Source organism: Salvelinus fontinalis, chromosome 3 (assembly GCF_029448725.1).
Source record: "Salvelinus fontinalis isolate EN_2023a chromosome 3, ASM2944872v1, whole genome shotgun sequence".
Taxonomy (NCBI): domain Eukaryota; kingdom Metazoa; phylum Chordata; class Actinopteri; order Salmoniformes; family Salmonidae; genus Salvelinus; species Salvelinus fontinalis.
In genome coordinates this window covers 18,183,141-18,207,427 of record NC_074667.1, presented here as the reverse complement: position 1 = coordinate 18,207,427, position 24,287 = coordinate 18,183,141, and the positions used below count along the sequence as shown (strand labels likewise).

At 43.1% G+C, this 24,287-nt stretch overlaps 1 protein-coding gene across 2 annotated transcripts in view; it reads right to left on the bottom strand.

The window, feature by feature from the left end:
* Positions 1–8,663: 8,663 nt before the first annotated feature.
* LOC129840413 (protein MTSS 1-like) overlaps positions 8,664–24,287 on the bottom strand; it is a 136,653-nt gene continuing 121,029 nt past the window's right edge. Inside the window, exons 11-14 of one of the 2 annotated variants that reach the window (XM_055908265.1) lie at positions 18,275–18,400; positions 17,302–17,455; positions 13,326–13,352; positions 8,664–12,455 (exon numbers count right to left, since the gene is read on the bottom strand). In XM_055908265.1, the coding sequence (XP_055764240.1) occupies positions 11,377–12,455; positions 13,326–13,352; positions 17,302–17,455; positions 18,275–18,400 (1,386 nt within the window). In that variant the 3' untranslated portion in view covers positions 8,664–11,376. The remainder of the gene's footprint in view (positions 12,456–13,325; positions 13,353–17,301; positions 17,456–18,274; positions 18,401–24,287) is intronic. The other variant, XM_055908275.1, reaches the window with a different exon arrangement.

Sequence of the window (24,287 nt, the reverse complement as noted above, 5' to 3'; positions counted from 1 at the left end):
CTATAGTATTCTTTCATGTGGACTGGGCTCTCTCCGACACCTCTTGCCCTTCCTTTCCCAAAATCTTAACTGATCCAATCTGGGACACAGTCACTCTGTCATCAATTATGTGTCACAGTGCGTACCACTGCCAAGGCTTCTTCCAGTAAGAGGGTCAGCTTGCTCATCGGTTCCATCCGATCGGAGGTTGCTAGTGACCGCACCATGACAAAGACAATGATGACAACAGAAGCAAAAATACTCTCGTTTCCTGCCCCGTCCCAATTAAATTCAGATGAGTTCATTCAAAAATAAACATTGACTTGACAATCTAACTCGCAATAAAATGTGTGTACAGCACATATCACAAACAGGTCTACACAGAGTAATAAGCATGGGTGTGTTCATATTGGACAATAAACAGTCACAATAGAAGCATTTGACCAGTGTAGTTTTCAGGCAGGTAGGGAGAAGGGGTAGTTTAGCCTTTCTGTCTGACTCAATATCATCATAGAAAGCGAGAAAGAGTACACACATACAGCAATAGAGACAGAGAGACAGCGAGAGTGAGTGAGAGTGGCATTTCACCTCCAGAGGACTTGTTGTTGTGATAAAGACTAACAGGTCAGATGATTCATACAGCAACAATAAAGCAGGAAATGACAGATTAACAGTCAGATGATTCATACAGCAACTATAAAGCAGGAAATTAAGGATTAACGGTCAGATCATATATGGTCCTTTGAAACTCTCGCTGTCAAGATCAAATTGCCATTTTGAAAACAGTGTCAATTTTTTACATTGACATCCAAAGCGCTAAAAGAAAGATCACATTTCATGACACTATATTGTTTCCTTTACAAAGGCTGTTAGGTGGGAATACCCCAGCTGAGACAGATGCCTCCATTGTTAACTTCCTTATGTTAATCTGTGACAGAAATGATGATATTAAATCGTTGACCTAAGATTACACGCTCATATTGTCATTCGGCAATCAAGTTTATCACTCTGACTGTAATCTATACATTTTCTCATTGTGCTGCACCCCTTTAGATGGTTTCAAATGTAAAAGCTCAAAAGACATCTTTGGTAACTGAGGAAAAAGTATTTATATATACAGTACCAGTCAAAAGTTTGGACACACCTAGTCATTCAAGAGTTTTCTTCATTTGTACTATTTTACATATTGTAGAATAATAGTGAAGATATCAAAACTATGAAATACATATGGAATCATGTTGTAACATAAAAGTGTTAAAAACAAATCAAAATATATGACAGCTTTGCGTACTCTTGGCATTCTCAACCAGCTTCACCTGGAATGCTATTCCAACAGTCTTAAAGGGTATCCCACATATGATGTGCACTTGTTGGCTGCTTTTCCTTCACTCTGTGGTCCAACTCATTCCAAACCGTCTTAATTGGGTTGAGGTCGGGTGATTGTGGAGGCCAGGTCATCTGATGCAGCACTCCATCCCTCTCCTTCTTGGTAAAATAGCCCTTACACAGCCTGGGGGTGTGTTGGATCATTGTCCTTTTGAAAAACAAATGATAGTCCCACTAAGCGCAATCCAGATGGGATGGCGTATCGTTGCAGAATGCTGTGGTAGCCATGAGGGTTAAGTGTATCTAGAATTGTAAATAAATCACTGACAATGTCACCAGCAAAGCACCCTCACACCTCTATGCTTCACGGTGGGAACCACACATGCAGAGAACATCCGTTCACCTACTCGTCTCACAAAGACATGGTGGTTGGAACCAAAAACCTCAAATTTGGACTCATCAGATCAAAGAACAGATTTCCACCAGTCTAATGTCATTTGTTCGTGTTTCTTGGCCCAAGCAAGTCTCTTCTTATTATTGGTGTCCTTTAGTAGTAGTGCATTCTTTGCAGCAATTCGACCATCAAGGTCTGATTCACGCAGTCTCCTCTGAACAGTTGATGTTGAGATGTGTCTGTTACTTGAACTCTGTGAAGCATTTATTTGGGCTGCAATTTCTGAGACTAGTAGCAATAATGAACTTATCCTCTGCAGCAGAGGCTTCCTTTCCTGTGGTGGTCCTCATGAGAGCCAGTTTCATCATATTGCTTGATGGTTTTGTGATTTCACTTGAAGAAACTTTCAAAGTTCTTGAAATGTTCTGTATTGACTGACCTTCATGTCTTAAAGTAATGATGGACTGTCATTTCTCTTTGCTTACAGTATTTGAGCTTTTCTTGACATAATATGGACTTGGTCTTTTGCCAAATAGAGCTATCTTCTATATACCACCCCTACCTTGTCACAACACATCTGATGCTCAAACACATTAAGGAAAGAAATTCCACAAATGAACTTATAACAAGGCACACCTGCTAATTGAAATGCATTCCAGGTGACTACCTCATGAAGCTGGTTGAGAGAATGCCAAGTGTGCAAAGCTCTCATCAAGGCTACTTTGAAGAACCTCAAATATAAAACATTTTCATTTGTTTAACACTTTTTTGGTTACTACATCATTCCATGTGTTATTTCCTAGTTTTGATGTCTTCACTATTATTCTACACCGTAGAAAAAAGAAAACCCTTGAATGAGTAGGTGTGTCCAAACTTTTGACTGGTGCTGTATATGTATATTTTCTCCCCAATTTCGTGATATCCAATTGTAGTTACAGTCTTGTCCCATCGCTGCGGACGAAGAGAAGGTCTGCCGCACTGCTTCTTGACACACTGCTCGCTTAACCTGGAATCCAGCAACATCAATATGTCGAAGGGAACACTGTCCAACTGGCGACCATGTCAGCGTGCATGCGCCCAGCCCATGAGTCGCTAGAGCGCAATGGGTCAAGGACATCCCGGCCGGCTAAACCCTCCCCTAACCCAGACGACGCTGGGTCAATTGTGTGCTGCCTCATTGGTCTCCAGGTCGCGGCAGGCTGTGACACAGCCCGGGATTGAACCCCGATCTGTAGTGATGCCTCTAGCACTGCAGTGCAGAGCCTTTGACAGCTGCACCACTCTGGAGGCCTGCACTGAGGATTTTTTTTAAAAAGGATTGTAAAGGATTTTAACTCCTCAGGTACAGTGCCTTCGGAAAGTATTCAGACCCATTGACTTTATCCACATTTTGTTACGTTACAGCCTTATTCTAAAATTGTTATTTTTTTTTACTCAGCAATCTACACACTATACCCCATAACGACAAAGTGAAAAGAGGTTCTTAGAAATGTTCGCAAATGTAATAAAAATGAAAAAAATAAATAAACAAATAGAAATACCGTATTTACATAAGTATTCAGACCTTTTGCTATGAGACCCGAAATTGAGCTCAGGTGCATCCTGTTTCCATTGATCATCCTTGAGATGTTTCTACAACTTGATTGGAGTCCACCTGTGGTAAATGCAATTGATTAGACATGGTTTGGAAAGGCACACACCTGTCTATATAAAAGGTCCCACAGTTGACAGCGCATGTCAGAGCAAAAACCAGGACATGAGGTCGAAGGAATTGTCCGTAGAGCTCCAAAACAGAATTGTGTCGAAGCACAGATCTGGGGAAGGGTTCCAAAAAATTGCTGCAGCATTAAGATCCCCAAGAACACAGTGGCCTCCATAATTCTTAAATAGAAAGGGGTTGGAACCACCAAGACTCTTCCTAGAGCTGGCCGCCCGGCAATACTGAGCTATCAGTGGAGAACGGCCTTGGTCAGGGAGGTGACCAAGAACCCGATGGTCATCCTGACAGAGTCTTGAGTTCCTCTGTGGAGATGGGAGAACCTTCCAGAAGGACAACCATCTCAGCAGCACTCCACCAATCAGGCCTTTATGGTAGAGTGGCCAAACGGAAGCCACTCCTCAGTTAAAGGCACATGACAGCCCGCTTGGAGTTGGCCAAAAGGCATTTAAAAGACTCTGACCATGAGAAACAAGATTCTCTGGTCTAATGAAACCAAGATTGAACTCTTTGGCCTGAATCCCAAGCGTCACGTCTGGAGGAAACCTGGCACCATCCATACGGTGAAACATGGTGGTGGCAGCATCCCGCTGTGGGGATGTGAAAACGCAGGAGTGGCTTTGGGACAAGTCTCTGAATGTCCTTGAGTGGCCCAGCCAGAGGCTGGACTTGAACCCGATCGAACATCTCGAGAGACCTGAAAATAGCTGTGCAGCGATGTTCCCCATCCAATCTGACAGAGCTTGAGAGGATCTGCAGAGAAGAATGGGATTAACCACTCAAATAAGCTTGTAGCGTCATACCCAAGAAGACTCTAGGCTGTAATCGCTACCAAAGGTGCTTCAAGAAAGTAGAGTCAAGGGTCTGAATACTTATGTAAATGTGATATTTCAGTTTTATATTTTTAATAAATTAGCTAACATTTCTAAAATCCTGTTTTTGCTTTGTCATTATGGGGTATTGTGTGCAGATTGATGAGAATTTCTTTTAGCAATTGAATCCATTGAAATAAGGTTGTAACCTAACAAAATGTGGAAAAAGGCCAGCGGACTGAATATTTTCCTAAGGCACTGTACAGTAGCAAGAGGACTCAGTATGGTGGTGTTGTTCTTCGTAGTGTTGTTGTTCTCAGCACGGTTGTCCGCTGCTGAGCGAAGATGGTTGACCTATTCAAGCCGTGTCGATAAGTGAAGCTGTGCCATTTTAATGAATGCATCTCCATTGAATGAACAAAGGAAGAATAGCCAGTTTCATATGATATCATTTCCACTGATGCTATAAAAAAATACTTGATTGGATGATGGGAAATGTACAATAACGTTGGTTAAGTAAGCTAGCTACTGTGAGGATATCCGAGACATCAGCCACAATAGACAAACGGATGCACTGGCCACAAGAAACTCAATATGGTGCCAACAAAAGGCACGAGCAATGACACGCACACCCACTTTTTTAATCATAGCATAATACTGGTGAAGGAATCACAATAGGTTCCATTGACAGGTGCTCCGAGAGTGCTGAATCACGAGTCGAGCTAAAAATTCCCAAAGGATTAGTGCTGTAGGAGTTATACAAATGGGGTGGGGAGGGTGAGAGAGACAGTTCCCGGTTCGGCTGGGGATCTGGAGGAAAGTTCAAGCTTGAATCTTTCTCTGTGTGCCTGTGGTTAGAACAGCAGAGGCACTGGGGAGAACGCACAGAGCTGAAAGCAGAATTGAGTTGACTCACTCGTTGTTGACATAAACAGGCCCACATCAAGGGAATGACCACACACTGAGTCACCTCCGTTATACAGCAGCTCCAGGAGTAGCAGGCAGCGAGAGAGCACTTAACCCCCACTTATGCTGCAAGGAAAGGGGAATGTGCCTGGTGAGCTATCAGTTATCATCAAACAGAAATGGACTTCTGATTGGAGTTGAGAGGAAGGGAAAGATCTGCAGTAATTTCACTCAGATTTGACAAAGTTACACAAAACCGTCATTGAGAAAAAATTGTCAGATTGACCAGCCCAGATTTGTTTGAATCAGACATCAGGGAATGGCTGGTATGCATCTTGTCGTTGGTCGACTGGAGTAGGTAGAAGTTGTCACTAACCACTGACAGAGGGATTCAAAAATCTTATCCTGTAACAGATTACAGACATGCTCCAGTACTTTGTCGACTAAGAAATAATTTTTTTAAACCTCCCGTTTTGGGATGGATGTGTCAATGTGTACAGTGCCTTCGGAAAGTATTCAGACCACTTGACTTTTTCCACATTGTTATGTTACAGCCTTATTCTAAAATTGAAAATTGAAATCAATCAATCGACACACACTACCCCATAATGGCAAAGCAAAAACCCAGAAATATCACATTTACATAAGTATTCAGACCCATTCTTTGTTGAAGCACCCTTGGCAGCACCTACAGCCTCGAGTCTTCTTGGGTATGACGCTACAAGCTTGGCACACCTGTATTTGGGGAGTTTCTTTCATTCTTCTCTGCAGATCCTCTCAAGCTGTCAGGTGGGATGGGGAGTATTGCTGCACAGCTATTTTCAGGTCTCTCCAGAGATGTAAGATCAGGTTCAAGTCCAGGCTCTGGCTGGGCCACTCAAGGATAGTCAGATACTTGTCCTGTAGTAAAAACCGCGTTGTCTTGCCTGTGTGCCGTTGTCCTGTTGGAAGGTAAACTGTCGCCCCAGTCTGAGGTCTTGAGCGCTCTGAAAACGTTTTTTAATCAAGGATCTCTCTGTACTTTGCACCGTTCATTTTTGCCTCGATCCTGACTGGTCTCCCAGTCCCTGCCGCTGAAAAACATCCCCACAGCATAATGCCACCACCATGCTTCACCGTAGGGATGGTGCCAGGTTTCCTCCAGACTTGACGCTTGGCATTCAGGCCAGAGTTAAATCTTATTTTTTTCAGGCCAGAGAATCTTGTTTCTCATGGTCTGAGTCTTTAGGTGTCTTTTGGCAAACTCAAAGCAGACTGTCATGTGCCTTTTACTGAAGAGTGGCTTCCATCTAGCCACTCTACAATAAGGCCTGATTGGTAGAGTGCTGCAGAGATGGTTGTTCTTCTGGAAAGTTCTCCCATCTCCACAGAGGAACTCTGGAGCGCTTTCAGAGTAACCATCCAGTTCTCGGTCACCTCCCTGACCAGAGCTCTTCTCCCCCGATTGTTCAGTTTGGCCAGGGCCAACTAAGAAGTTTTGGTGTGCCAAACTTTTTCCATTTAAGAATGATGGAGGCCAGTGTGTTCTTGGGGACCTACAATGCTGCATAGTTTTTTTGGTACCCTTCCTCAGATCTGTGCCTTGACTTAATCCTGTCTCGGAGCTCTACGGACAATTCCTTGTACCTCATGGCTTGGTTTATCTTTTTTGTACAGTCAACTGTGGGACCTTTTATAGACAGGTGTGTGACTTTCCATGTCCAATAAATTGCATTTACCACATCAAGGATGATCAATGGAAACAGGATGCACCGAGCTCAATTTCAAGTCTCATAGCAAAGAATCTGAATACATCTGTAAATAAGGTATTTCTATTTGTAATACGTTTGGTAAAACTCCCCAAAAATGTTTCACTTTCGTATTGTGTGTAGATTGCTGAGGATATATATATATATTTTTTAATAAGGCTGTAACATAACATTTGGAAAAAGTAAAGGGATGTAAATATTTTCCGAAGGCACTGCACATGCATAATCTATGAGCAGATTTACTGTTTAATTAACTTCAATTAGCCACGAAATCCCTAGTTTGAAAGTGACTGTTTTCTTGAAGCTGTGCAGTGTCATTTACCCTACATTTCCCCCCACGTGGTCCAGCCCCCTAACAATTTGAGTTCTAGACAATGAGCTCCATCCCCTCACATTTGAGTGACAGCTAGCAAGAGGCCTACAAGCATTACCCAATGTGGTTGCAGGGCGGCCCCAAAGGCTCAGTGGAGACAGCAATTTTCGGGGGCCCACTTTTGGCTTGTGAGTGCTACTTTCAGAAGTAATGTCTAAAAAGTATACAAAAGTACGTGAGAATCTCTTTAAGGTTAGTATTTGGGGTAGGGTAATCTGATGCTAGATCTGAAGTAGGATGGGTGCAATTTCTACCTTGAGACTCGATTTGTAATGAATACATGCAACAAACACTCAAACTGGACAGTTTTATCTCAATCTCTTCATTCAAAGACTCAATCCTGGACACTTACTGACAGTTGGGGCTGCTTTGCGCAATGTATTGTCTCTACCTTCTTTCCCTTTGTGCTGTTGTCTGTGCCCAATAATTTTGTACCATGTTTTGTGCTGCTACCGTGTTGTCATGTTGTGTTGCTACCATGCTGTGTTGTGCTGCTGCCATGTTGTGTTGCTACCATGCTGTGTTGTCATGCGTTGCTATGTTGTCGTCTTAGGTCTCTCTTTATGTAGTGTTGTGTTGTCTCTTGTCGTGATGTGTGTTTTGTCATAATTCTTTTCATCCTAGCCCGTCCCCGCATATAGGCCTTTTTGCCTTTTGGTATGCCGTCATTGTAAATAAGAATTTGTTCTTAACCGACTTGCCTAGTTAAATAAAGGTTAAATAAATAAATTATGCCAATGGTGGTGTGTGATGCCTTCCAGTGGCCCAGAGTGAGAACACATGTCACATGGTCACGCAGCAGAGCAATAGCTGTGCAATCCCGCCCTACATGAGATCATCCCACTCTTATTACATGCCAGTTACTGTGCAGCGCTGTCTGCTTAGTCATGATGCATCTGCTATTATTTGGCACGTTCCTAAGTTTAGAAGTTGCTGACCCCTGACAGATCTTACAACACATGGATAGGTATTTGAAGTATCAGCTAACCACATGTTATAGCAATTTATCAGTCAATGACAGTCGATGACGTGGCACGCACCCATTATCTAGTGTGTGTGTCAGTGTGTGAGACAGAGGGACGAGTCATTACCATTTTCTTGGTCTGTGTACAGTATGAAGGAAGTTAGAGGTAGTTTTTGCGAGCCAATGCTAATTAGCGTTAGCGCAATGACTAGATGTCTATGGGTATCTCTGTACACAGACATAAAAATGGTATCCACGAGTTCATCTGACTCTGGGGACGTAGATAAATGGCCTTATTGCCAAAATCCCAAAGTAGCCCTTCAAACATATACAGATTAAGAAAGTCCTCACAAGGATTTGTTACTAAACTAGATGTAAACAAAACAGGTTACATCACAAAAATGCGTGTTTGACCTTTTGAGACAAAAAAACAAGACAAGGAGCAACTTTTTGAACGCATTTATATTTTAAAACCCACATTCCTTTTCATTTAAGGCTTCAGCTTCACTACGCAGGTGCATTTGTGACACATAGCAATTGAACGCTTTTACAATGAGAGAAACTATTTACAGAACTGGATCAACAGGAGGAGGGCTGGTCAGTTGGCGCTCTATGGGGCAGCTTTGGGGTCAAGAATGGCAGGAAAGGGTTAGAGTCTATTTGATATTTTCTAAATTTATTGTCAAAACTCAAAGTCTCAGCCTCTCACACACTGCCGGTGAGTGGCATTGGTAACAGACTAGAGAGCCTGTGTCCAAATGGCACCCTATTCCCTATATACGGCACTACTTTTGACCAGAACCCATGGGCCAAGGTTAAGGTAAATAACTGGAACATGGCTTTTAGAACAGGGTTTGGCTCTTCAGTTATGCTGATTGGTGGGGTGGGAGTGGGACTGTAGCAGTGTTTGAGATGGGAAAGTATAGGCTGGCTGGGCCTGAAAAGGATAATTCAAAATAACATGTTTACATTCATACAAAACTTCTTATCATTTCATCTCCTTAGTCTATACAACTGAATTTTGACTTTTTTCACTCAAACTGAAAAACTTCTCAGTAAAACACAAATCTTATCGGATAACATACAATTAACCCAACAGAGAGAGAGAATGTCCCAGCTCAGCTGCCCCATAATTTGACTATCCACGACCCTTTCTCATTCCACTAGGGCAATGCCGCTTCATAATTTGGGGTTAGGGAGATATGCGCACTGTAATTACCATTCGCCGCCTAGAACTTAAACTTAAAGCTGTGGATCAAATGCAGCCCGATATTGCTTTAAAGCTGCTCGAGTCAGGATTATACAACAACGCACCTCCTGTCACAAAGGCCTCTACTACAGAGGCCATTGTAGTTCCTCTGGGAAACGGGCGTTTCTCCCGGCAACATGAAGAGGCCAGAGGCAAGATGGGAGGACGCACAATCGCTAAACCGGCCAATCGTGCCATTTCATGCACCTGGTGACAGGTGTAAGGCAGCGACTGGTGTCAGGTAATTGGGCCTCCTACACAAACCGGGAGGTTCAAAAGGAAAAAAAGGAGGGATGGGGGGGGAATGTGAGACAGAGGAAAGAATAACCCAGCCGGGTGCTAGCCTCCTTTAATGTTGGGGGAGAGGGATATGCACTTAGCGGAAGAGTCGGTATTGTATTATACCTCCCCCTCACTCAGGATTCTTGAGGGAAGAGTAGCTATGCGTAAAGGCCCAAACCCCCACACATTTAAAGTAGTTCAGTTAAGAAGGACACAATGGTAAACAAATTCTAAATGCAATGCCACATCACTTATTTGCCTTCAATCAAAACGATTTCACAACCTCCTCCCCCACGCTGTGATTAACAGTTGGGTGGGGCTCACATTCTAGGAACAGCCCAAAACCACTAACCCAGAGCAGGACAAACTGTTGTCACTCCACAAACAGCGAGTCTCCTCACATGACTTCTATGGTCTGTAAGTAGTTTCGACAGCTTGCTTGGTCAGCAACATTGGTTTTCATATCATTATAAAAATGTATATTTCCAAAATTAATTTGGCCAGTGAGTGCATCATGTGTCAGGAGAGGAGTCAGGGGAGTTCATCTAGGCTGGGATTGGTATGTCACAATAGCACCATATGTTCCTCATAAAAGAGACTGATTACCCTAAAAGAATGCTATTATAATTGTTTTATTAACCTGAACTCCAACCTCAGGTAGACTTGATTAAGGGAAGATATCTATCAGAGATGCTACACCTACGGGGAACCGGGCCATCAGAAACTACACCACCTAGATCACTAAATCAATGTGCTTTGCAATGCGAAGAATGTCTCAAGATACACTGAGTTTACAAAACAATGACACCTTCCTAATATTGAGTTGCAGTCCTCCTCAACCCACACAATGGTGGCTTTACCTTCCAGCCCAACGATCTTACGGTACACATTAAGTCCTGACCCCTGCTATCAAAAGCCCCACAAAGCCCTTTGCTGAACCCGTGACCCCTCTCTGCCCTGCAGTCAAAGCCTCTGATTGGCTTAAACAGTCAACCTCCATCACAAGGGGCCCATTGCCTCCGCCACACAGAAGGTGAAGTGTGTGTGTGTGTGTGTTGAGAGAGAAAAAAGTCAGCTGAATAAATAGAAAAGCCAGCTCAAAGCATTTCACTGTGGACCTAACAGTACATGAGTGATTGAGCTCACTTGATCATCTTGAACGAGATACAGACGAGAAAGCTATATAGGTCTAGTCCTGTGTCCTTGAATCCAGTTCCACTGCTTTTTTGATTTGTTCCCCTCTAATGAACTGATTTAAACCTGGAACACCACATGGGTGTAATTAATTATCAGGTACAACAGAAAACCAGCAGGTTACGGACATCGTGGTGTAAGAGTTTGAACACCCCTGATCTATGACCTCAAATGCTTTTATATAGCCAACACGCATCCTCGTATGTATAAACATCTTAATTACAGAGCGATAAAGAGGGCATATTCACCTACGAGTCCATCTGAGGAAAATTATAATAATCATTTTAAAACACAGTGCTGCTGGACATTTGATTACACCAGACGAAATGTCCAAAAATGAAACCCCCCCCCCCCAAAAAAAAGAAGCAAGAAAAGCTAAAAGAAAAGCAAGAACCGTAAAACAAAACGATGACAACCTACACTGGTAGGGACTCATTTGAAATGGCTGGGCGGGGGGATGAAGGGGGCAGAGCGGTCGTTGGTCAGGGTCCGACGCAGTTTCACTCCCCGGATCATCGTGGCCATGTGACCTCCGGCCCCCGAGGGCTCATCCGCATCCTGCTCCTGGGCGGCAGGGTGCTGCTGGGGCGGCAGGCAGTGGCTGCTCTCCACCAGCTGGTTGGCAGCGCCAGAAGTATTGTGCTGTTGTTGGAGATGAGACTGCTGCTGAATCGGTTGCTGCTGTTGTTGTATGAGCTGCTGTTGCTGAAGCTGCTTTTGATGTTGGAGCTTCTGTTGCTGCTGCTGCTGGAGCTGCTGTTGGTACAGTTGTTGTTGCTGCTGTAGCTGTTGTTGCTGGAAACGTTGCTGTAATTGAAACGTTTCCTGCTGTTGTTGTGTCTGGGATGTTGGTTGCACCTGATGTGTCTGGGGCTGCTGTTGATACTGCTGCTGCTGGTTGTACTGCAGGTGCTGCTGCTGGTACTGCTTTTGCTGCTGCTGGTGCAGGGCGTACTGCTGCTGCTTGCTGAGCTGGTACAGCTGCTCCGAGCTACCCATGGGAACTGGCGCCTGGCCCGGGATCAGCGAGTAGTACGGTGATGTGGACGAAGAATGGTGCAAGGGCATGGCGCTCAGGCTCTGGGTCGACGTGTACAGGCTGTGCTTGGTGTGGTCCACCGTCCAGCTCATCCCGCCCTCTGGTGGCCCCATGTTCTCATTGCTCCCGCTGTTCCCCCCTCCGCCGCAGTTGCCTCCCCCTCCTACGCCCAGGGCTTTGAGGGGCACTTGGGGGGTGGAGATGGGGATAGGCACGCCGCCGCTGATGGTGCCGCGGCGGTAGGCAGGCTTGGAGGAGGGCTTGCGGCGGATGGTGGCAGTGTGCGATTGGCACAAGCCTAGCAGCTCGGGCTCGGCCAGCAAGCTGACTGTGGAGGCGGGTCGCTTGCTCTGGAACATCTTGCGGTACTGCAGGCTGAGGTCGCTGTTGCGCGGGATGGTGGAGGACTTGTCAAAGTCAGGCGGGCCGTGGTGCTCCTCCTCGCCCCGGTGCAGGCAGATGTAGTCGTAGTCTGGTGGGTGGAGAAGGAGGGAGAGAGGGATGAGGGACAGATGGATAAAGGAGGGGTGAGGAGGAGGAGGAACGAGAGTAAGCCTGTGGTTACTTAGAGTGGAGGAACACACAATGCATTTATTTCCTAACTGGAAAATAACATGGAAAGAAAGCATACGCTTTGGACTGGGGTGGAAAATCTGACCTGATGCATTCCGTTATAAACCAAGAACTTTGTTGCACAAAGCTCTTCTACACTAAAGTACGTGAGACTGCATTGAAGACTAGAAATATTCAGTGGAGTCAGACATGTAAAATGTGTTAGAGAACCACAGAAACTCAATGAGTCCAGATTTGCCCCAAACATTATAACCGAATGATGTCTGCATCCCAAACCGCACACTATTCTCTATCTAGTGATCAGCCTCTGACATAGGGCTCTGAATCACTGGCCAGTTTGTGACCGGAAGTTTTTAAAAAATGAAGGAAAAAAACAGTCGTATCTGATGAGGAAGAAATTAGGGGGCGGAGGGGGTGTATATATGATAAAGGGTGAGTCACCACAGAGCGATGACCTGTTACCAGGCGAGGATGGTAAAGACACTAACACAATTTCCGGGCAGTACCACATACGCAAACATGTGCATATGCCCAATCACTCACATAAGAACTCCGCTCATCCTCTTACGCAAAGGTTTTGTCTCTCCTTCACATGTCACACACACCAAATGTTCTACGCTAATGCTCTTCTTTCACTAGCAAAAGGCCATTTGATGTGATGAGAACTCACAGCACAGATGTCACACTAAATCACTGTGGATGATCTTGTCATTTTATTTGTAAGGAACAGAGAGGGACAAATCTAAACAGTAATGGACAAGAAACCTACCATAAAGAGGCAGCTCTTTCTTTACAGCTGAAAAAGAATATAGAATTGCGTTGAACTTCTATACAAAAAGAAAAACTTAGTGAGCTCATTTTATATTATCAAAAGTAACATGATGTGTTGAATGGGGGGGATGCGTCAAAGTGACAGTCTAGCACCATGATGCTTTGAGAGGGATCAAACTGGAGTAAAATAATATTCTCGGGTTGCAGGCATTGGCCCTGATAAGCTACGTATGGCTTTACATCTTGGCATGCAGGCTTTTGATACGACAAACATGATACCGCACGAGACAATATTATCACAGTACTTAACGTTGCATTCGGAAAGTATTCAGACGCCTATGACTTTTTCCACATTTTGTTATGTTACAGCCTTATTTGAAAATGGATTAAATACATCTACACACAATAACGTAACAAAAAGTTAAGTCAAGGGGTCTGAATATGTTCCGAATGCAGTGTAGGTGCCGTTACAATATCAATTACTATTCTCACAATTCTATATCTATTGCGATCCAATACGGCACTGTTAAGTTCTAAACATATTGCACACTGTCTGCTGCAGAGAGAGGAGAGAGAGCATGAGACAATTTGTTTTGATCAGTCATGAAAATAAAAGGGTTGAAAACACATTGGCTCATTATTTAAAAAATAATACTGAGGCCAAGCTACAGGATGAAAAATACCAGAGTTTTGGCGCAGGTCTAGCCGACTAGCGCTAGCTAACGCTACCTAGCAAACAAATATAAAACATAATATAATATCATCCAAAAATTATATTGCGATATATAACTATCAATATTTTCTCCCATCACTAGGTAGCACTGCAGACAAACGCGCATAATACTACCAGAGGCTACTTGCACAGGCTGATGCTGTAATAATGCTGTTGAAACAGGCACATGGATTAGATAAAAGTGAAGACGCGATTCTGTTTTGGTTGTGAAATGACAGGCGGATGCATGCGACAGACTGCAAAACAATCACATGTGCAGACAGACACACAGATAAGGCAGGTAGGCAAACAGACCGAAGAGTACAAATTGAGACAATACTTCAATCATGACACGTACACACAGACAAACAATACGACAAGAATGCATTATAAGATCCCAGACAGAAACCGACTGAAAAACAGAGCTGGCTGAGCCAGAGAGACAGACAGACATACACTACCAGTCAAAGTTTGGACACACCTAATCATTCAAGGGTTTTTATTTGTATTATTTTCTACATTGTAGAATAAAGACATCAAAACTATGAGATTACACATATGGAATCATGTAGTAACCCAAAAAGTGTTAAACAAATCCAAATCCAAATCTATTTGAGGAATTCCCTCAACGAGCTTCATGAGGAATGCTTTTTCAGCAGTCTTGAAGTTCCCACATATGCTGAGCATTTGTTGACTGCTTTTCCATCACTCTGCGGCCCAACTCATCCCAAACCATCTCAATTGGGTTGCGATCGGGTGAGTGTGGAGGCCAGGTCATCTGATGCAGCACTCTATCCTTCTAGGTAAAATAGCCCTTACATAGCCTGGAGGTGTGTTTTGGGTAACTGTCCTGTAGAAAAACAAATGATAGTGGGACTAAGCACAAACCAGGTAGGATGGCGTATCGCTGCAGAATTCTGTGGTGGCCATGCTGGTTAAGTGTGCCTTGAATTCTAAATAAATCACAGACAGTAGCTGTGTTCGAATACCCATACTAACATACTGTATACTACATACGTAATGAGTATATACACTACATACTGTTAGTTAATTTTAGTATACTGTAAACGAACGGTGTCCTTTCAGTTGAGCATACTAGCGCTACGCCTGTCTACCGGAAGTTGATTATGTTGCTATGCAACCTCTTGCTAGCTTGTTAGCACAACAAATTACTAGCTAAACATTTTTGTGTTTGTAAGTTCAATCTGGAGTGCCAGAGTGTGCTCTGGGCGTTCTTAAATTGAGCGTTGTCAGATTGTCCATTTGTAAATTCTGAACATTTCCCCTCTCGGAGCGTTCAGAGTGCACACTGGCCGAGGTGTAGGGTTGATCCGCGCGTTCTGACCATCACAACGGTGGTTCTGACCATCACAACGAAAATGCAGTCAAGCACACAAGCTAACTGGCTAGCTACTTCCAGACACAAATGAGAAAACACCTCACTGACCATTGTACTCGCCATAGCAGAGCTGATTAGGCTGTTTTCATGACACCGGCCAAATTAAAAACAGGTGTTGAACGTTTGTAAATTCCTCAGTTATTCTGCGCTCTGGCACACTCAGACGAGAGTGCTCTGAAATCGGAGTATATAGCCAGAGCGAATTTATGTCCATTGAGAACAACTATACCACTTAGCTATGAATGACGTGAATAATCAAGTCAATAAACGTTGGGTAGTTAGATAGCGTATAGTTAATATACTGCCAAGTTCAATGTATTAGTAGCCAACTAACGAGGTAGCTAGCTAACATACCGGTAGTACCTATGTTGTAATGATATTCTATGCGGTTCATAAGGATAGCGTAGCCAACACATTGTCAGCCAACATAACGTGTAGCGTAAATCATTTGAAAAGTCATTACTTTATTACAATGCTCAACATGTTAACATTTGTCATATTTAGTTAAAGCAATTCATTTGTATCCGCTCTTGGACTTCGGCTGCATATTTTCTGAAAATCTGAAAATGTTGTGAAGCCACGCCCATTTCCCGAAGAATTGCATTATGGGCCCTAAAAGTACAGAAATAGAATCCACTGCGTGTATACTTCGTATTTTGGTGAATGTAGTACGACATCCGGGAACTTTTGGCATATTAACTTTATCTTGTTAGTATGGGTATTCGAACACAGCCAGTGTCACCAGCAAAGCACCCCCATAACATCACACCACCTCCTCCATGCTTCACGGTGGGAATCACACATGCGGAGATCTGTTCACCTACTCTGGGTCTCACAAAGACAGAGCAGTTAGAACCAAAAATCTAAATTGGTCAATCAGACCAAAGGACAGGTTTCCACCAGTCTAATGTCCATTGCTCGTGTTTCTTGGCCCAAGCAAGTCTCTTCTTCATATTGGTGTCCTTTAGTAGTGGTTTCTTTGCAGTAATTCGACCATGAAGGCTTGATTCACGCAGTCCCCTCTGAACAGTTGATGTTGAGATGTTACTTGAACTCTGTGAAGCATTTATTTGGGCTCCAATTTCTGAGGTGCAGTTAACTCTAAATCTCTGCAGCAGAGGTAACTCTGGGTCTTCCTTTCCTGTGGCGGTCCTCATGAGAGCCAGTTTCATCATAGCTCTTGATAGTTTTTGTGACTGCACATGAAGAAACTTTTGAAAAGATTTTAAAATGTCCCGTATTGACTGACCTTCATGTCTTAAAGTAATGATGGACTGTCGTTTCTCTTTGCTTACTTGAGCTTTTCTTGCCAAATAGGGCTATCTTCTGTATATCACCCCTACCTTGTCACAACACAACTGATTGGCTCAAATGCATTAAGGAAAGAAATTCCACAAATAAGGTAGACCTGTTAATTGAAATGCATTCCAGGTGAGAGTGTGCAAAGCTGTCATCAAGACAAAGGGTGGCAACTTTGAAGAATAAGATATATTTAGATTTGTTTAACACGTTTTTGGTTACTACATGATTCCATATGTGTTATTTAATAGTTTTTATGTCTTAAATATTATTCTACAATGAAGAACATAGTAAAAATAAAGAAAAACCCTTGAATGAGTAGGTGTGTACAAACCTGACTGGTATTGTACATATAGGCAGACAAGCAGACAGAGGGACATGCAGACAGAGAACCTACTATCCCCGTGTGACCACAGGGGGATAGTAGGTTCTTGTCAAAAGTAGCGCACTAGGTAGACCATAGGGTGCCATTTGGGACGTATCCCAGGAGTGGTGTGTGGCAGGGGTTTTGGTGGTGATGGTGAGGGGTTTTGGTGGTGATGGTGAGCAGTGGTCACTACTAACCGTGGGAGGGGATGGTGTCCTCGGAGCAGGAGGGCGTGGTGGTCTGCGTGCTGTAGCCGCTGGAGCAGTGGAGGGAGTCGTGGCTGGTGCGGGGGGCCTCCGAGTTGAGCCCTCCGCCGAGGGCCAGGGCCAGCTGCTCCCGGGCACTCTGGGGCTATGAGAGGGAGAAAGGATAGAGGAAGGAAGATCATTGTTAAAAAAAGGGAAAAAAAGGGAATGTACAATGGAAGAAAATCCCTCCTCAACTTCTTGGCCTCTGTTGCCACCGTCAGCTGAACACTAAGAATTACACCCTAGTAAATAGTGGTACATGCAATCATGCATGGGGCTGGGCTGCCCAACCCTCTTCCTGGAGATCTACCATTCTGTGGGTTTTCAGTCAAAACCTAATTTAACACACCTGATTCTACTAATTAGCTGCTCAACAAGACTGAATCAGATATGCTAAATTAGGGTTGGACTGAAAACCTCCAGGAAGAGGGTTGGGCAGCCCTGACTTAAGCTCTCACCTGTGTTTTTTTGAAAAACAAAATGAACAACGGTAATAACTGTTACTGACTACACTTACATGCTTGTTAGACGACAATTAGTTACAGCTATTATTTACCCTGGAATAATGCCTAGGTAATGCAAGGTGTTGCCATCACTTCCTTGTGGAAATATGTCTTAAGTTATCCTACAATCAATTAAGTATAAATGGATTCCCAAAAGTCTGGTTGGTTTGTCAATGATACACAAATGGAGGAACGCACTGCACCGGTGCTGATTTGCTTTAATCATTGACCACATATCAAAGTACAAACTGATAAGCATTCTATGGAGGTGCGAGTGTGTGTGTCTGTATGTGTGTCTCAGCTTGTGTGTGTGCAAGTCTCTGTGTGGGTGTGTGTGTGTGCAAGTCTCTGTGTGGGTGTGTGTGCGCATGTTTCAGCTTGTGTGTGTGCGAGTCTCTGTGTGTGTGTGTATTTGTTACCTTTCCGGGTGTGGACATGGCGCGGGCCCTCTCTCCGTGCTGTGTGTAGGAGTTGTGAGGAGGAGGCATGGCCGTGCCGTTCTCTGTGCCCGACCCGGTATGTCCCGACCACGACCCGCTCACCTCCTGAAATGAACACCAACAACATCAGATTGTGCCACTGCCACCTCAATGTACCAATAGATACAGATAGACGTTTTATACACAGATATGATATATTCTATACTCTATAAACAGATATACACCATTAAATACAGACATTCTATTATTACAGATGGATAACTAAATAACGTCATACATTCTATCACATTCCATTATAATATATACAGTGCATTCGGAAAGTATTCAGACCCCTAGACCTTTTTCACATTTTGTTACCTTTCAGCCTTATTATGAAATAGTTTTTCTCCCCATCAATCTACACACAAAACCCTTTAATGATAAAGTGAAAACAGTTTTTTAGAAATGAACTTCAATATCACATTGACATAAGTATTCAGACCCTTTACTCAGTACTTTGTTGCAGCACCTTCGGCAGCGATTACAGCCTCAAGTCTTAATGGGTATGAAGCTACAAGCTTTGCACACCTGTATTTGCAGAGTTTCTCCCATTCTTCTCTGCAGATCCTCTCAAGCTCTGTCAGGTGGGATGGGGAGCATCACTGTACATCTACTTTTAGCTCAATCCAGAGATGTTCGATCTGGTTCAAGTCCGGGCTCTGGCTGGGCCACACAAGGACATTGAGAGACTTGTCCCGAAGCCACTCCTGCGTTGTCTTGGCTGTGTGCTTAGGGTCGTTGTTCTGTTGGAAGGTGAACCTTCGCCCCAGTCTGAGGTCCTGACCGCTCTGGAACAAGTTTTCATCAAGGATCTCTGTACTTTGCTCAGTTCATCTTTCCCTCGAGTTCCCCAATCCCTGCCACTGAAAAACATCCCCACAGCATGATGCTGCCACCACCATGCTTCACCGTAGAGATGGTGACAGGTTTCCTCCAGACGTGACACTTGGCATTCAGGTCAAAGGGTTAAATCTTGGTTCAGACCAGAGAATCTTGTTGAGTCCTTTAGGTGCCTTTTGGCAAACTCCAAGCGGGCTGTCATGTGCCTTTTTACTAAGGAGTGGCTTCCACCTGGCTACTACCATAAAGGACTGATTGGTTGAGTGCTGCAGAGATGGTTGTCCTTCTGGAAGGTTCTCCCATCACATTTACCTAAAGTGCCTTATGTAAAGGTGAGAGGAATTCTGGAGCTCTGTCAGAGCGACCATTGGGTTCTTGGTCACCTCCCTGACCAAGGCCCTTCTCCCCTGATTGCTCAGTTTTGCCGGGCAGCCAGCTCTAAGAAGTCTTGGTGGTTCCAAACTTCTTCCATTTAAGAATGATGGAGGTCCCTGTGTTCTTGGGGACCTTCAATGCTGCAGACATGTTTCAGTACCCTTCCCCAGATCTGTGCATCGACAATCTTGTCTCGGAGCTCTACGGACAATTCCTTTGACCTCATGGCTTGGTTTTTGCTCGGACATGCACTGTCAACTGTGGGACCTTATAGACAGGTATGTGCCTTTCCAAATTATGTCCAATCAAGTTGTAGAAACATCAAGGATGATCAATGAAAACAGGATGCACCTAAGCTAAATTTTGAGTCTCATAGCAAAGGTTCTGAACACTTAAATAAGGTATCAGTTTTTTAGTATTTTACAAAGTTGAAAAAGATTCAAAAAATCTGTTTTCGGTTCGTCATTATGGGGTATTGTGTAGATTGATGAAGATTTGTATTTATTTAATTCATTTTAGAATAAGGCTGTAACATAAAATGTGGAAAAAGGGAATGGGTCTGAAAACTTTCCGAATGCACTGTATGCCTATACCTCATGCAAAAACAAAACAAGCAGTGGCCTGTTTGATGTGACAGAGAAACAAAAGTCCACATGACAATATGTATCAGAGGTTAATGTATCAGGGTAAGGCTGGGCTGGGCAGGGCAGAGGAAACAAACACTGAAGAACGGGATGTTGACACAAGGATGGGTACTGTGAATGTCAGCGAGCCGATCACTGATAAGGACTGGAGGGAGTTAGAGGCACAGTAACAAAACTACATGTTAGAACCCTATATTACAAAAAAAAGCTATATATAATTACTATAATTAGCACCGCTCTATTATACGGGTTAAAGTGTTATTGAGAGCAATGGGTTTTTAGGAGTTTTTGGGCCATCAGAGGGGGCTAGTTGGGTTATATATAACTTCAAGATGCAAATTTTACATTTCCAGTGGGAAGCAGGTCAAGTTATGGGCTGAAAGTAAATTAGCGAAAGCTGTTTTTCTCCCTCACACACACATACATACATAACCACACACTTACAGACACTGGATGCATTCATTTTACACAAAAAAGACATCTCACACACCCCCCACCATTACAGGGACATAGGGTACTTAACACTAGAAAGGCAGAGAGCGTCATAATGACTCAAAACTAATAAACAATGTAATTACTGCCATTTTCCTTAATAAATCTATATAACACACTGTCATTGTTAGAATCTCAATATCACAAACAGAACTGGTGTTACAACCTCTCCTCAACTTCTCCAGACAGTTGAAGGTGCCACGCCCAGTTGATAATCACCCAGATTATTGCCTCAAAACTGAATCTAAACTATACCGAAACTAATTTCACACATATAACAGATTAAATAAAAGAAGCATAGTATGATGGGGGAGAATGGGTGAGTTGATGAGCGAGGGGAAGCAAATAATGCATGGCTATTCTATTGTATTAATCGATTATAATTATAATCTCAAAACAGTACCCTATATCAGCCCAAGTTTTGGTTAGCCGCTGACGTTGACACCAAGTAAATGCTGAACAGCTTTCCATATTTGGGAAAGTATTCATATCGGGCAAGATCCTTGTTGAACCTTACGTTGGCAAGGAGAGAAATGTCACCATTGGGAAAATAAACCTTTTCTACTCTATAGGTCGGTGTGGATGTTTAACCTCAGATGGAACAGCTGTACTCGGTGAAAGGAGGAACTCCCTGCTGGCCTGTTGCAGGGGTCTACAACATGTTTAACTCGACTGCTAGCAACACACACGTGTTGTTCAAGCAGTGCATGAACAACACCATGAGCAGGAGAGACTTCATCATGAGTCTGGCACACATGCTATGTGCGTTAGAGATATATGACGTCCAAGGCTGCAGAAATTCCCGCCGAGGAGAAACTGCCAGGTGGGCAGATGCCCTTGGAACAGAACCCCCAATACCTATTTCAGCTGCAAGCAACTTGTTTGTGGGAAGTGTTGCAAGTGAAATTGACAAAAATTTGTGTCAACTGTTTGGACAAGAGATAACAGCTAAATGAGATTCAACTGATGCCATTGCGTTAAGACGGACAACAAACTGTAAGCACGAGCAAGACCACAAATAATGTATCCAATAACTGACAATAATTGACTGCTGTCTCGACACATTAATTAGAATGCCATCATTGCTTTTGTGCTGATTTTCACTACTCACAAGCACACTTGTCGCTTATACTGATGTTAACCCTACTAATATTTTCTTAATTTGACCATAAGTCTTGGTGGTTTGGGTATTTTTATTTGTTTTGTCGTTATAAAAAGAAGCGGTTACTGTGTTCCAACGTACATGCTTTTTGTTTCATTACACTCCACGAACAACATTTATTTTACACTTGAAAATCTGTGTTTTTAGTGGTTTTTCATTTTTACATATAGCCTACAGTAACATAAACGAATGAAAATGTTATCCCCAAAAATGTGTATTCTAATGTTACATAAGACCTGAAAAATTATAATTGTTCCAATAGCATATATTACATCAACTTATTAGACTGTTAGAACATTGACGTCCAAAAGACGTGTCATTGGCACGAAGGGGTCCAACGAGGTCAGGTCTTTCTAGTGTTAAAACCTGTTAAGGCTAGGGGGTGCTGTTGTCACTATTTATGGAAATCGTGTAATTTTTGAAACGGCTTCCTACAAAATTCTTGATCGTACAATATGCATATTATTATTATTATTGGATAGAAAACAGTCTATAGTTTCTATAGCCGTTGAAATTTTGTCTCTGAGTGGAACAGAACTCATTCTACAGCAATTTCCCTGACATGGAGTCAGATTTCACACATTTTGGCCCCTGTTCTGGAGTCAGTTTTAAGGACACTGTTATTGCTATGAGTATACGGACACTGCTTACGTCTTCCCCTGGATGCCTTTACGTGATGACGCTTTGAATGGTATCGATTGCCCAATCACAGCCCCTATAAAACAAAAACACGTGTAGGTAGGAACTCTTTTCTAGGTGTGTAAGGCGCGCGGAGGACACCGACCTACTGTTTTTCCAAGCATTAGTGTAGCCAGTTATATTTCTCAGGTCATGTTTCTACTCGTTATAGGAGTTAAAAACATCATAAGGTAGTTAATTTAAAGCGTTTTATAGCAATTTATATCCGTTTAGTGCGATTTTGGGACATTTATTTCTGAGATACTGTGAATCTCTGGGCACCGTTCCAGTTCATGCCGAACGCAATGTGCATTTCTACATGGCAAGAGGACAGCTTTCGACCAAAAGACGATTAGACCCAAGAAAGGATTCTGTGACCAAGATTCTGATGGAAGAACAGCTCAAAGTAGGAACAATTTATTATGATAAATCGTGTTTCTGTCGAAAAATGTTAATGGCTTAGGACGCCATCTTTTTTGACGTAGCTTCGCTTGGCGCAAACTGTATTGAAAAGTAAGGATAATTTAAAAAATGTAAATCCGCGATTGTATTAAGAATTAAATTGTCTATCAATCGCTGTCCACCCTATATTTTTTTGTCACGTTTATGAGTATTTATGTATACGACTAGATCACTGTCTAATGTGGCGCAGGACATTTTCTGACCAGCTGGGCTACTTTTCTCATTGTCTAACCATGATTTTGGTGGCTAAATATGCACATTTTCGAACAAACTGTATATGTATGTTGTAATGTGATGTTACAGGAGTGTCATCTGAAGAATTCTGAGAAGGTTAGTGAAAAAATTTATATATTTTGGCGATGTTTACGTTATCGCTCTCTTTGGCTAGAATCAATGCTGGTGTAATGTTTGCACATGTGCTATGCTAATATAACGATTTATTGTGTTTTCGCTGTAAGACACTTAGAAAATCTGAAATATTGTCTGTATTCACAGGATCTGTGTCTTTCGATTAGTGTATGCTGTGTATTTTTACGAAATGTTTGATGATTAGTAGTTAGGTAAACACGTTGCTCATTGTATTTATTCTAGTCCATTTGTGACGGTGGGTGCAATTGTAAACTATGACATCTACCTGAAATATGCACATTTTTCTAACAAAACCTATCCTATACCATAAATATGTTATCAGACTGTCATCTGATGAGCTTTTTTCTTGGTTAGTGGCTATCAATATCTTAGTTTAGCCGAATTGGTGATAGCTACTGGTGTTGGTGGACAAAGAAAAGATGGTGGATTATGCTAATGTGTTTAGCTAATAGATTTACATCTTTACATATTGTGTCTTCCCTGTAAAACATTTTAAAAATCGGACATGTTGGCTGGATTCACAAGATCTGTGTCTTTCATTAGCTGTATTGGACTTTAATGTGTGAAAGTTAAATATTTAAAAAAAATCTTTTTTTTGAATTTCGCGGCTCTGCCTTTTCTGTGGGGGCGGGGTGCCGCTAGCGGCACCCCGGGGCTAGACAGGTTAAAACATACACATACATGCACCAAACGAAAAAACACAAGACTACATACAGTTATGTGGGGGCCATACTTGGGGGGTTTACGCCATGGGGGGTATTACAGGGGGCCATTAAGGCTTGAGTTTTCCCACGGTGGTGTCCGCGGCTGGCGTGGCTGGCAGAACGGGCATGGGTGCAGTGGGCACACAGAGTGGATGGAGGTGGTGGGCAAGCTGCCTTCGCAGAGAGAGTGTGCGGTGCCCTCCCAGCCCTCAAAGCAGGCCAACGGA